Source organism: Mirounga angustirostris, unplaced genomic scaffold, assembly GCF_029215605.1.
Source record: "Mirounga angustirostris isolate CCGP_5_RB_7025 unplaced genomic scaffold, mMirAng1.0.hap1 SCAF_4, whole genome shotgun sequence".
In the NCBI taxonomy this organism is placed as follows: Eukaryota; Metazoa; Chordata; class Mammalia; order Carnivora; family Phocidae; genus Mirounga; species Mirounga angustirostris.
In genome coordinates, this window is record NW_026991712.1 from 169331490 (window position 1) to 169346534 (window position 15045).

A 15045-nucleotide genomic window follows, 5' to 3' on the forward strand; every position below is an offset into this window, starting at 1 on the left:
GGGACTCGATCCCGGGACTCCAGGATCATGGCCTGAGCCGAAGGCAGTGGCTTAACCAACTGAGCCACCCAGGCGCCCTGTAAAATAATTGTATTTTAAATATCAACTTCATGTTTCTGGTCAAAAACATTCAAAACTACCATAAGTAGCCATTTCCCTACTTGCCTTGGACATTTTTCCTGGTTTTTGACCTTATAAGAAGGGCTAGTTCATAGACATTTTATATTTTGAAACTTAAATATGTACAAAGTAATGAGAGTGGCAAAACATTTACAGGTAATACTATTCTCATTAATAAGATTATATTTTTGTGCAGTGTAATCTGAATGTGTTCACAGATCCAACACCTCAGATTCAAAACCTATTTAGAAAAAAAAATCACACTGATTACAATAAATCTGAAAGTTATTGTGACATTGAAATGGCAATTTGTTTGCTAAAAAATGTGATACTCAACCAGGAAGAATCATGGCACTGATATTCAAATTTCACATAAATGTTTAAAAAATAACACTTTCAATATTTTTAGTGTTGAAATTTAGGTTTAGTTAGGACTTTAGCTGTGGCTAATGATCATAAACTAAGCATGGAATGGGGGTCAACCCTCCTAATGCATGCTAGAGATGATGGTATTCTTCATTCTCCTCAAATAAGTTATTTCATGTGTTTAATAGGTGAGAAAAGAATATGACTTTTTTGTGTGTGTTTTGAGTTTGGAACAAGGCGATTACCACATCCCATGTCAATTTGAGATTTTCACATTTCCCTTACATTTACTAATCAACAAATTTTACAGATCTGAGTTGCATCTAGATATCTCAGTGCCCTGGTGAAGCAGAGGGCTCTATTATCAGTGCATTATATTTCTATAAATTCAGTATCAAATTAGAAGTGAATGAAATGAGTTAATACTGAATTTGAAGCTGTGGCTGACCTTGGTATTGATTTCTGACCTGGAATGTGATTGATGAACCTTCTTGGACCTAATTATTAGCTTCAACTGCACTGATCCACCAGCCATAGCTGTTCAGAACACAGTGAACAACCAGACAGTAAGATTTTTTATAGATAGATTTTTGCATAGCCAAAATTGTCACTAAAACTATTCACCATAATGAACATCCTTAGGCTGTCATGTAGAATCAAAGCTTCATTTATGGTTTCTTAGTTTACTGCAAATGAAAAAGGAGATAAAGTGAGAAGCAAGAGATTGTCAAGTGACAAGTCACAGAGAAAAAAAAACAAAATGATATAGAACTATAACTGAGTTCTATTTAGTACTAAACAAATGTCTTTACATATCCCAGTAGCCTCTGGGGGTGTCTCTGTAATATATATGGCACAGCACACTATTAATCTTTGTGACAATAATTCTGAGAAAATCTAAAGGTGTGTTCACTATTTCCTCCCTGCAAAGAAGGCAGGAAAGGATATAAATATATTTTAGAAAGATTGTCATTCAGGAGCATTGTGATAAAAATAAAATAAAAGTGAACAGCTATGATATTTATCAGTATGAGAGATTTATATGTTCTGACTTGGAAAGATGTCTTTCACAGGTATTATGTGGAAAAGCAAATTATGAACAGTATGTATAACATCCCATTTTTATTAAAAAGAAAAAAGATTAGTAAATACATAGAAGAAATCTAAGTGACTTCTGCAAACTGTTAATAGTGCTTAAGTCTGGATGCTGGGATTATATATGACTTTATTTTTTCTAAGTTATATATTTCTGTAATGTTTTTAATTTATAAAAATAAGCAAGTATGTCTTTCCTAATCAGAAGAAACAGGTAACAAAATAACCAGCTTAAGAAAGCAGAAAAGTACTTAATTAATACATTTTAGAAAGATTTGGTGCTTGTTTAATGGGTAAGTGAATTTTAAACTTATGTGGAATGTCTCCCACCTTGACAATGGATAAATGATTTATCACTGTACATGATCATCAGGCACTATCTACAATAAATACTCCAGTTGGGTGTCAGTAGCTTTTTTTTCTGAACCCTGGTCAGTCTCCCTCAACCATTGAAATGAACTTATATATATATCATTATTGGGGTTTTTGACAAGATTTTTGTTTCTGTGGCCCCACTCCCCAGTCTTTGAAATTGTATTTGCTTGTGGTATATTGTGAGTGGGAGAATCAGTAATTTTCTCTTACAAGCAAATTTACTTTTGTTCTAAGCTTTAGGTTTTCAACCTACTGGCTGATATTTGAAAGCATAACCGTGCTCCTCAGTCCCAGTGTATTGTTTGTAATTGGTCCAATTTATCTGATTCAGGTGCATTGTGGCCAGGTATGAAACCTGAAAGTGGTTTAATTCAGACTCCATCTCCAAGTCAACACAGTGTTCTTACCTGCACTACAGGGTTAACCACAAGCCAGCCAAGCCCAGCACATTATTCTTATCCCATTCAAGGTAAATAGGCATGGTTGTGTGTGTTTTATTATTGTTGTTTTTGTTGTTTTCAGCCTATCTGTATCTCCAAACAAATTGGGTAATACAGGAGCTCTGTCCTGTAAAATAGAAGGGGGTGAGATTTGCACTTGTGCATGCTTTTTGTGTTAGGCAAACCAGAACCCAGGACTGTGGTTTGTAAGTAGTTTAGCCTTTTAACTGTGAACTGCTTCATAGAGTTGAAGCCTTCCCTTTTGCATGTTGGTGTCCAGAAAACCTGTCTGATTTTGTTTTAGTCTGTTCTCAGTGGCATTTTGTCCTATAAATGAGCAGAAGACTCCATGGGGTAGAACTTTGCTGACTTCTTCTATATGAAGTCCACATAGGGCAGAAGTGAGCTGTGTGCTGCTTGTTTACTACCGTGTTGTCATACCTCCACCCCCACTTGCTGCTTCTTGGTGAGAGCATTTTTCTTTCTCAAAAAGTTTAGTCTTGTTTCTATTTCATGATAAAAAGCATTGCCTTAAAGCTTGAACTCTGAACATCTTTGCCTTTCTGAGTTATTCTTCTAAAAGGTTAGAATTATGACAGGACTGTTAGGAATGAAGACAGAAAAACTCAGAAGGCACGATGGAATTAATTCCCCGCCCTTCCAAATCTAACACAGGCAATTCATCATTGCTCCAGATTGGAAATTAATGTCCATGTACCTGGCTTCTCATCCGCCTCCTTTCTCCTGAGTTCTCCCAGCTTTAAAATTTTATTCCTTTTAAAATGGGTGCTAGAGGAGTGAGTATGGGACAGCAAAAACTGGTCTGAGGTACTAGTAAGATATGAACTTTGGTGATGAAAAAGTGTTTTTATGTAGATTATATTAAATAAAATATTTTGCTACTCAGTTTTGTTTTCATTTAAATGATTAAGAACTACTTCTACTTGATCCATTTACCAGTTAGTAAATAATTAAGTCAGGATGTAAGCTGGGCGGTCTGACCTCAGAGCATGAGTGCAATATTTATCATTTTCAGTATTGAAATCATGATGTCAATATCAACTCTCCCATAAGTGATAACCTCTACTGACAGATAACTAAGTTTATTTTTCCTCCCTTTTTCTGGTTAACCTCTTGGCCCATTTTGTTGTTCATTAGAACTTTGGCAGAGGGTAGAATTTAAGGCAGAAGGTAACCATCAAGTTATTAATTTTTGCCTTTATTCTGAAGAAAAAAATGGTAGAATACAAGTTGAAACAATTGGCTAAAATGAAATACGAGAATTGGCAGAGTCAAATTACCTGGGTTGTCTGCTATCAATATCACTCTCCTCACTCCCACCTTTAATTTCACTTAGCATGGATAGTGACTGTTAGCTATCCAGGGCTGCTCTGTTCCCCCTGTGTAACTATCCAGTCCTTCCACAGAATAAAAACAAGAAGAATTCTATCAATTTTTGAAAAGTGGTCAGAATAGCAGTGTCTCCTCATTATACCCCAAAGCATTCTACAATTAACAACATACAGAGTTGTCTATAGAGTTGTCAGATCACTATGTTGTACACCTGAAGCTAATGTAATGTGTGTCAACATACTGCAGTTTCTTCTAAAATGTATGATTTCAACCTAAAAAGAATTATACTTCTGGCTTGATCAACTGTGATCAAAACCCTTTCTTCAGTTTATACAACAATGCTCATGAAAACCCTTTGGTTAAGTAGATCTGGCTTATTTATTTATTTATTTATTTATTTATTTATTTATTTGACAGAGAGAGAGAGAGAACAAGTAGGCAGAGAGGCAGGCAGAGGCAGAGGGAGAAGCAGGCTCCCCGCTGAGCAGGGAGCCTGATGTGGGGCTCGATCCCAGGACCCCGGGATCATGACCCGAGCCGAAGGCAGCGGCTTAACCGACTGAGCCACCCAGGTGCCCCCTGGCTTCTTTATATTAGTCTTTTCCTAGGGTATAACTATGTGGCCCAGTCTCTGATTATTTTCCTCAGTTGAGATGGCTTAAATGGTTAATATTCAAGTGGTGAAATTAATTTTAGAAATTTCAAAATTAATTTTAACTCAGTCTTGACTTTTAATGAATGTGTTTGCACTCTAATATTGTTGGTAGCACATGATAGTCTTTTTTGATAGTCTTTCATTCACCAGGAGTTTTGTTTTGTTCTGTTGTTTAACTTTAGTTTTTAGATTAATTTTAGATTTACAGAAAAATTGAGAGGATGGTACAGAGAGTTATATATCCCCCAATCTTGCATATAATTTTCCCTATTATTGACATATTATATTAGAATGGAACGTATATTACAACTAATGAACCCATATTGGTACATTATTATTACCTAAGTCCATTTTTGTTCCAGGATCCCATTCAGGATACCACATTTCATTAATTGTCATGTCTACTTAGGTTCCTCTTGACTATGCAGTTTTTCAGGATTTTCTTGTTTTTGATGACCTTGACATACTATACATGAATCCCACAAGTTATACAGGAATATACATTTCTACAGGATAGACATGAATCCCACAAGTATTTATTGAGCATCACCTACTCTGTGTCAGGTTTTTTGCTAGATATTAAAGATAACGAATAAGATAGCAAGATTCTGCCTTTGTGGAGCTTACAGACGAGTGGAGGAAACAGAAAACAAACAAGTAAATAATTAAATAGATTTTGAAAAGTTCTCTGAAAGAAAAAAAGAATAGATTGCTGTGATTGGGAAAACAAGGAGTTTTATTTTATTATTATTTTTTTAATTAGCATGCAAATGGGGGGTGGTGGGGAGGGGCAGAGGGAGATGGAAAGAGAGAATTTTAAGCAGGCTGTATGCTGAGTGTGGAGCTGGATGCGGGGCTTGATGGCACGACCCTGAGATCATGACCTGAGCCAGAATCAAGAGCTTAACTGACTGAGCCACTCAGGCGCCCGAAGGAGTTAGTTTTAATAGAGGGGTCAAAGAGAGTACCTCTGAAGAAGTAGACATGCTGAGGAGGAGCCATCATGCTGGGAGGGCAAGAAGGACAGGCCAGGGAGAACAATCCAGGCAGAGCGAGAAACATTGCAAAGGTGCTCAAGTGAGAAAGAGCTCATCTTTATTTTGAATAACTTGAAAGCCAGGTAAACAAGGGTGGTAGAGAGAGACATGTATAAAATTAGACATGGGTAGAAAGTAAATCTTGTGCCAACTTTTATGTACCATTGACCCTTAGGTCAGCCCTCTGGCTTTGGGACAGTGTCATTTAATTCATCTGTGCCTCTCACAGTTCTATAACCACCGTCTTCTGATTAAAGCTGTCTATATATGTTGACGGTATTTTTTGGACCTCTAGTGGGGCCTGGTTCTTCACAACACACCTATGAGGAAACTACTGAGTCTCCCCTTTTCATATTTATTAATTGGACCTCTAGCGGGGCATGGTTCTCAGAATCTTTGTCTTTCTGTTATTTCACAGCTCCATTGTCAGAACAGGAGTGGAGACTATCCAAAAACATTTGGCCATGCCATGGCATTTGGAGAGCTAATAGTCTTCAGATATATATCAATAGGATTGAACACTTGAGTTTTATTTGATCCTCTAAGTTTGTACTTTTTGTTGCAACTTTATTGCTGCTGCTTTTGTTTTTTAAATCTGCAGTTGAATATTATTTGTTGAGACATATATGTGTATATATATGTGCAGAATGATAAGTACTTTTTTGAGATGTGTGACTTTTTAGTCATAGTTATGTGTAGGGTAAGGTATACAGTGATGTGTGTACATTTTTAGGTGAGTTTAGCTTGGGTTCAATGATGATTACAAGAGCCTAAAAAATTATTTATTTAATTATCGTCTAACTCTGTCAATGGAATCTAATCTCCATGAGGGCAGGGACTTTGCCTTGTTCACTACTCTATTCCTTAGTGACTGGAACAGTTTCTGGGTGCATAGTGGACCGTGGTTTGCTGAATGAATGAACTATGGCACATATGAGAAATGATTTGAGTGAGTTGGAGAAAGAAGTGTTACTGAACGCTATAAACTTTCTAGGTCAGCAGGCCAACATTTCCTATAATAGAAGTCACTATTGCTGAAAGTAGTTTGTGATCTTTAGTAAGGTACTTATTAAAAATCAGTATCAGCAACTAGCCAATCAAGTCATTAAACTTCCTAGTGGAGATAATAAGAGTATATGCCCAGTTGTTTGTAAGGTCTACCTTTTTACCTCTAGCCCAATTCAATAAGTGGTCTGAAAATTGGTAAATTTATAAAACCACTTTGTCAGTCAGAGTACCTTTTTCCCCATGTATGTGAAGATCAGATATGAATGGGTTGTACTGCTAACCATTTATAAGTTAGTAAGAAGGTAGAACAGAATTAAAGGTAAATAGGAAAAGAGGAGTATGTGCTAGAATAAAGACCAATGAAAAATTGAGCTAGAAATGGACTTTTCTAGTAGAGATAAATTTAAGAGATAGTTGTTAATTTTCTTTCCCACCTTAAATCACCTTATGTCTTTCTGTCTGTTTTATTGCATGGTTGCCTAGCATAATGTACTGGTAATAAAACCTGAAAGCCACTCAAAGTCTCTACCCACAAGAATGATTAAAAACTACTTATAGAATCATCTAAGCCTATGTACTGTACAGTAATTCCTTGTACTTTCCCGTCGGGGGGGGAATAAGCCATAGTAGAGAAGAAAATGAATATTGGTAGGAAGAAAATACCATCTATGAGGTTATAAAATCTATTTCATTTGGTTGTTGTGTTTAAGAAGGTAAACTCTTAAGAGTCCTTTTGTTCCCCTGGGGGAAGAAGTATTGTAGAAAAGAAAATCTCCCTGGATAGTCAGGAAATCTGATCCCTAGCCCATCCAGTTGGGAGATCCCAGTCACCATCATGACTACCACTAGTTCCATGACAGTAGACAAATTACCTTAACTCTTCTTTGTCCCAAGTTCATTTGAAAGCTGGAGTTGCAGCAATAGCTGTTCCTTGGACTTTCTCTTCTAATCTCTTCTAGACTTTCTTCTAAGCAGAGTACCCTTGGGGAAAGGGATAAGAATTCCCCTGATTTTGATGAGTACTCTCACATTTCTGCTTTTTTTAATGGAGGTTTTCCTATTAACTTTACCTGTAAAGGACTTTATTGCTAATGGGATAGGTAGTCAGATAGTCAGGTCTGCCTGATGGTGAACCCTTATGGCATGTGTGACAGCAGTGAGAACCATGTCTACATGTGCTTATGATAAGCGAGGGAGAGGAATTCAAGACCAGTACCTCACAGTCTCAGTTACACGGTCCACCTGAAAAAAGTCACTTTAGCAAATAGTAGTCACTAAAACAGTGGTGGAATCTGTGATGGGAGGGTATGAAAAAATTGGCACAAATTCCTTGTCCCAAGACAGGCAGCCTAAATAGCTTACAGAGTACATTGTTACCTGACCAGAATAATATTTAATATTTTCCAAGATTTTCCAAAATCATTAAATGCCAGATCATCATGTTTGTTGATCCACATTAATAATCCACGATTTGAGTAGAGCCCAAGAAGCAACTCCAAGAAGCAACTCCAAGCACGTTTGGGGGATCAGCTGTATTTTTCAAAGTAATTATGTTGCATTAGGAAAGGCATAATTTGGGGCAAGTGACAACAAATATCACAGTATAGGATTTACATGTGGATTTACCAGAGCTCTTGTTTCTGTTGGTGGTCAGTAGGTCACATTGCAGGTGAGTCATTTTTCAAGGTCTCAGAAGATAGACTGGAGTGATTTGGTTTAGCTTCTAATTCCATTGATATCATTAGTATGAGCCAGTGCATTGTATACGTACCCTTCCTCGGACTTTAATAGGAAGAGTTGAAAACTCAAGTTGAAACAGAAAAATGTTTGAACTGTTTTATTTCTAATCAAGACTAGAGTAAGGTATGGCATGCAAAAGAGCAAAATCAGTATTTGTTTCCTTTGCATGATGTTCTTGATCTCCTTATAGATCTGTTTGCATAAGGCACAATATGTTTTCCATTTCTTCTAGGCTTTTACATGATATCTTTAACATCTTTTAACACTCTTAATCCTATAGCTTCAAGCACAAATGCCAGCCTGATATCCACTTCATCTACAATTGCCAATATTCCAGCAGCAGCAGTTTCCAGCATCTCAAACCAGGTACTGTGCTACCTCATTCATCCTATTTGATATGGTTCATCAAGCTTGGTCTTCTCTTCACTCCATAGTCAATTTTCCAATCTAAGAAACAACCAGAACTAGGACCCTGGATGGTTTCTCAGGCTGCCATCCAGTTTCTCTCATTACTGTGCTAAGTCTCTGAATGATATGACCATATCTGCTCCTTTACCTACTCTGTGTGTCTACCTCCTACTCTGTTCCCACTAGAATGTAAGTTCCATGATGATAGGGACTTCTTTTTCTATTTTGTTCACTTGTATATTCCCAGAGTTCAGAAAATGCCTGGTTCTCACATTAAAGACACAAAATAAATATTTGTGGAATGAATGTTCCTTCCACTTTTTTATTTAGCCACTTATTCCTTTGTGAATTCTTTGTGGTCTGGTCTTGATCACTGTTCTATTAACTCTTTATGTTTAGATCACTGGTAATACCTCAGTGTTTTAGGGTTTTTTGTTTTTGCTGTTAGGTTTTTATTTGTTGTTTTCCCTGCAGCGATGAATCGTTTCTCCGTGAATCTCTTTTTCTGGCTGTAATTAACATTACTGTTCTGGTTCATCTTTTATGTTTGACTGTTTTTGCATTTGTTCATTCTTATAGTTCACAAATTACTGAGTTTCTACTATACACCTGGCACTCGTCAGTGTACTATTTATCTCTTTCCCTTTCATAGGTTTTCTTTTTGATCCTGTTTTCTCTCATGGACAGTATGTAGTTTTCCACATGCTTATTACTTCATCCCCAGAAATGTTTAACCACATTCACAGTGTCCATTTACTACCTCCAAAATGAACATTCTAGTCCTGACCTCATGATATCTACAGGCTTCCTGCTGATTGATGGCCATTTTTTTCTTTAATGTCTTGCTATATCCTTAAGTTCATCGTATCAAAAACCACGCTTTCATTCCTCCTTTTTTTGTCTCGTTGTCCCCCAAAAGTAAAACCACTTTTCCCTATGACTTCTCAATTGTCAATGAGACCATTTTTAAATAAAGCTAGGCCTCAAACCAAACTAGTTGTTTTCAGTTTTTTTCCTCACCCATTCCTAATCCAGCCATTTCTAGAATTCTTTCTTTTCCATTTTTGCTATTATTTCCCATGTTTTGGCTTTTCCCCTTTAATCCTGAATTACTTCAGTTAACTGTTCATCTCATCTCCAGTTTTTCTCTATACCTAACCATTTCCTAAAACACCATCTGAGGGCGCCTGGCTGATTCAGTCAGTGGAGCGTGTGACTCTTGATCTCGGGGTCATGAGTTCAAGCCCCATGTTAGGGTTAGAGATTACTAAAAATACTTTTTTGAAAAGATTTTAAAACACTATCTGAGTAATTTTCTCAAAAGCCCACTTTTATCCCGTCAGTCACCTGTCCCAGAATCTTTTTGTGTTTTTGTTGTTTTGATTTTGATAGTCCCTAGTACCTGCCCCCCACACAAACTATACACCATTGCCAAACTATACATCATACCCCAGTCACATTCATGGGCTTGCATGACTCATTCAAGCCTGCAAGATCTTTTGTTTCAACCAGACTCAACATCTCTGATCCCTTAATATAAAACCTTTTCAGGACCTATTCATGTTCTTATTCCCTCTATCTATCTCAGAAAGCTCTGACTACCACAGTCTGCAGGGATAGTTGTCTTCCTCTGTATTTCACTCATTTGACATATAATTTATTGCCAATTTATTGGAAATATTGTTGTCTTCTCCTGCTAGACTTTTAACTCCCTTGAGTTCAGCCAGTACAACTTAACTCTTCTTTAAAATGTTCCAGCTTATGAGCACATACCCTGACTGAGTTGTATTTGGTTTATGATAGATGCTCAGTACTCTTTATAATTGGTCTGGTTGATGAGCTTCTTTCTACTTCTTACCAACATCAGTATAAGTTGAAATTTTTTAAGGTATGTATTTGAGCTATACATCATACACATTTTTTGTACAGCTTTATTAAGGTATAACTGACCTACAATAATCTGCATAAATTTAAATTGTACATACAGTTTGATAAGTTTTGACATGTATGTGCCCATGAAGTTCCCTCCAATTTTCTTTTTTTTAAAACAGTGGGGCTTGAACTCATGACCCTGAGATCAAGACCTGAGCCGAGATCAAGAGTCAGAGACGCTTAACCGACTGAGCTACCCAGGCACCCCTCCCTCCAAATATTTTATTTTATTTTAAAGATTTTATTTATTTGAGAGAGAGAGCACGAGGGGGGAGGGGCAAGGGGAGAGGGGAAGCAGACTCCCCTCTGAGTAGGGAACCCCATGCAGGGCTTGATCCCAGGATCCCAGGATCATGATCTGAGCTGAAGGCAGACGCTTAACCGACTGAGCCACCCAGGTGCCCCAATACTCAGGGTTTTTTTGTGTTTTTTTTTTTTTTTTAAGATTTTATTTATTTATTTGACAGAGAGAGACACAGTGAGAGAGGGAACACAAGCAGGGGGAGCCGGACAGGGAGAAGCAGGCTTCCCGCCGAGCAGGGAGCCCGATGCGGGGCTTGATCCCAGGACTCTGGGATCATGCCCTGAGCCGAAGGCAGACGCTTAACGACTGAGCCACCCAGGTGCCCCCAGTACTCAGTTTTTAAACTGGGAAACCTTAATGTAGGGTATGTGCTTTTTTGTTTAAGCTCATCTGTACTTAGAAAGCACTAGCATCTAGTGCAGTTGCTTATAAACTTCTTAAAGAATAGAATCTTCAGGAATTCTGTGCAGAAATTTATACAGAAATTCAGTACCTAAAATAGAAAAAAAAAGAAAGCCGTTGGAGTAGAAAAGGGACATTGTGTGTAGAGTGAGTGGGACCCTTCCTTCTCAGCCTCCTGCTCATGGCAAAGATAGCCCCTGAGGTCTCTCCTCTTGACTCTTAGGTTTCCATAGAATGCATTTTGAAAATCATTGGCTTAGGTGGAAGCTATAGATGGGTAAATGAGAAGTCAAATAAATGTTTTAGGAAAATAACTATGAATAAGAGAGACATGAAAGTCTCTTGTGTTGAAGTCATCGTTTTGCTCTTTCTAAGAGTCTTGTTTTCCTCCCTTATTATGTTGCTCTACAGGACTATCCCACCTATACTATCCTTGGTCAGAGTCAGTACCAGACCTGCTACCCCAGCTCCAGCTTTGGAGGCACAGGCCAGACTAACAGTGACACTGAGAGTACCACATTAGCGGCAGCCACATACCAGACCGAGAAGCCTAGTGTCATGGGACCTGCACCTACAGCACAGAGACTTTCCTCGGGTAAGCGCCGTAGCTCTCAAAACTTTGGAAGTTTGAACTTCATTCAACATGTGATAGTAAAGATCATTTTGTTCTGGTCTAAGTCACTGTTACGGTGCTATTGGCTTTCCCTCTCGGGTGAGGAATATTTAAACATTGGAACCAGACTATATGATGAGTCATTGGCAGGCTGAATGTAATACCTGATGCTGTGAACAGAAAAGTACCAAGAATGAAAAGACTGCGACATCCACCCCGCCCTTTAGCTTTAATGTGCTTTTCACAGGGAACTTCAGAATCTTGGCACATTTTGTAAAGTTGAAGGACTCCAGTTTTAGGCTGTGCATATTTTGGATGCCTGCTGAGGCCTCAAGAGCAGTAGTTCTTAACTTTTTCTGTGTCGTGGATCTCCAAGATCCTGAGGAAAGCTATGTCCTTTCCCCACCAAGGAAATACATAAAGTTTAACCTACAAGTTTAAACCTGTACATTTAGGTTGGTTTGAAATGTATCGATGAGTTGTGAAGTTCAGGTTTAAAAAAAAAAAAAAAAAAACCTGACATAAAGGCTTTATACACACATTCAGTAAATAAACATATGTATATGCTTTTTATTTGTCTCTATCATTCAGGAAAATTTGGTGGTTGTCTGTTACATGTAACTGGAGGAAGGACCGTTTATTGTTAGTACTGATGCATTTTTAAAAACAGTGTTCTATCTCAACTAAAGCATTTTTTTGTGCACCTTGCCTTCATTAGTCTTCTAAGGAAATAGACATACAGATGGTCACTGCTTCAAACTTAACGTAACTTTGAAATAGTTACACATGTTGATGCCTTAGTTTTGAATTCAGAGCTCTAAATATCTCTGTTCTTCATAACAATTTTAACTTTTTAATAAGAGGGAATTTCAAACCTAGAAGTTGTCAGAATAGTATAATGAACCTCTTAGGTATATCGTCCATCTTCAACAATTAACTCGTATTTCAACAATACTTCCATCTAGTTCTCTCGCCGAATTCCAGGCATCATATGTCTAAAAGATAAATACTTGCAAGCACAACCACAATGCCATTATCCCATCTGAAATAATTCAACAATAATTCCTTAATATCATAAAATACTAAAAGGTATTATTTCTAGTTTTCTCATAAATGTTAAAAGTTTTATTTTCCTTTTACATAGTTTATTTAAATTAGGATCAAAGTAAGGTCCATATATTGGGATTGGTGGATATATATTTTGTCTCTTTTAAGTTGTAAATTCCCCTCTTTTTTTATTCTCTGATGTACTGTATTTGTGAAGAAAGTGTTTATCTCATGCCATTTCCCAGTCTGAATTTTGCTGATTATCTCTGTATTGGGTAGATCAGCATTTCCTGCTGCCTTCTGTATTTCATTTTAAATTGGCAAATAGATGTAGAGTTGTGGTTTTCAACTAAAGGTGATTTTTGTGCCATGTCCTCTCCTGCATTCACCTAAGACATTTGGCAGTGTATGGAAACATTTTCAGTTGTCACAGTGGGTGGGGAGTGCTACCGGCATCTAGTGGATAGAGGCCAAGGATGCTGCTTAACCAAACATCCTATAATGCACATGACATCGACTCAACAGAAAATTATCTGGCCCAAAATGTCAATTGTGCCATGTCGAAAAACTCTGATGGAGAAACTTGACGAGATACAGGTTCAGATTTTTTTGGGAGTTTTTTTTTGGCAAAACAACTTTATAGCTGTGTTCTTCCATTGAGAGGCAGGTATATAAATTCTATTGTAACTCTCTCTGTGATGTTAGGAGCTGTTGATGCTCGATGTAGATGCCTAGGTCTATATTCCTAAACTGATTAGGTAAAGTTTGATTTTCCAGTCTTTATCCCTGCAATATGATTCTTAAGGATAAAAAGCATGCTGACCCCCTTCCAGCTCTGGTTCTTATAGCCTGTGACTACTGGCAATATATGTCTTGCTTTTCATTCCAGGAGACCCTTCTTCAAGTCCTTCTTTGTCCCAAACTACACCAAATAAAGATGCTGATGACCAGTCCAGAAAAAACATGACTGGCAAGAACCGAGGCAAAAGGAAAGCTGATGCCAGCTCTTCCCAGGACAGTGAATTGGAAGTATGGGAAGGAGCTCATTTGAGTTACCTGCTTTTTGTCTCATTTTTTAAGTTCATCGAACATACATATCTGAAACTCATGGAGAAACTGTAGTTCTTTGTTGAATGCTCCCCCCCCCCCCCAATTCCTGGGCAAGAGAAACGAAAATTGGCCAAGTGAAGAAAGAAATGTAAAAACACATTTCTCCGTGCCCATAACTCACCATATTACTTTCAGATGCTTTTCACCAAAGCGTTGGAAAAGCTTTTTTGAATTTAGATAGCCAGGTAACTTTTTAAGAGAAAGAACAAACTGTTCTCTGTGTTCCAGAGGAGGACAGAAAGAACAGTTCCCTCATATTCAGAAAGCACAGGGTGTCACAAATAATGTCATAGTGTTCTCCATTTAAAAATCTAAAAGTAACATGAGAAGATGAGAGTGCTTTATGTGAAGCTGTCACGACGAGATCTGGTAACTTATTAATGAGATTGGTACGCACTTATTTTGTGGTTAAGCACTATAAGAATTTATTATGGGCATACATTTGGCTTCATTATTAAAAAGATTAGAAAATAATACAAAATGCTAATAATAGTGGAATTTTTATACGCTTTTGTTTTTGTATTAGGTTTTTCTATAATATGAGCATTTAATGGGCAGGGGGATGCTGTATTTAAAAATGAGTTCATCTGTAGGCATTAAGACGTAAGTAAATTGAGGCTGTGTTTGGGGAACTCTCTTTCCTTTTGTTCATGACCAAGAAAAAAAGCAAAAAAGAAAGAAAATCTAAAGTCCTTTTACATTTATTGGGAAAAACTGAGAACCCATTTTGTTTTTTAAATTGTGGTAAAATATACATAACATAAAATTTACCATTTTAACCAATTTTTAAGTGTGCAGTTCGGTGACATTAAGTACATTTATAGTGTTGTTTGTTACCACTATCTATTTCCAGAACTTTTTCATGATCCCAAACAAAAACTCTATACCGATTAAGCAATAACTCCCCATTTTCCCCTCCCACTAGCCCCTGGTAACCTCTATTCTACTTTCAGTTTCTAGGAGTTTGCCTATTCTGAGTATCTTATATAAATGGAATGATACAATAGCTACCTTTTGTGTGAGGCTTCTTTCACTTAACG

The 15045-nt window shown here is 37.3% G+C and overlaps 1 protein-coding gene across 10 annotated transcripts in view; it reads left to right on the plus strand.

Annotated features, from left to right (window-relative positions):
• EYA3 (EYA transcriptional coactivator and phosphatase 3) overlaps window positions 1–15045 on the plus strand; it is a 108823-nt gene that overhangs the window by 64306 nt on the left and 29472 nt on the right. For 9 of the 10 annotated variants that reach the window (XM_045898314.3, XM_064589680.1, XM_064589677.1 and 6 more), the window contains 4 exons: window positions 2288–2425; window positions 8470–8555; window positions 11647–11830; window positions 13785–13924. In XM_045898314.3, the coding sequence (XP_045754270.1) occupies window positions 2288–2425; window positions 8470–8555; window positions 11647–11830; window positions 13785–13924 (548 nt within the window). The remainder of the gene's footprint in view (window positions 1–2287; window positions 2426–8469; window positions 8556–11646; window positions 11831–13784; window positions 13925–15045) is intronic. The other variant, XM_045898317.3, reaches the window with a different exon arrangement.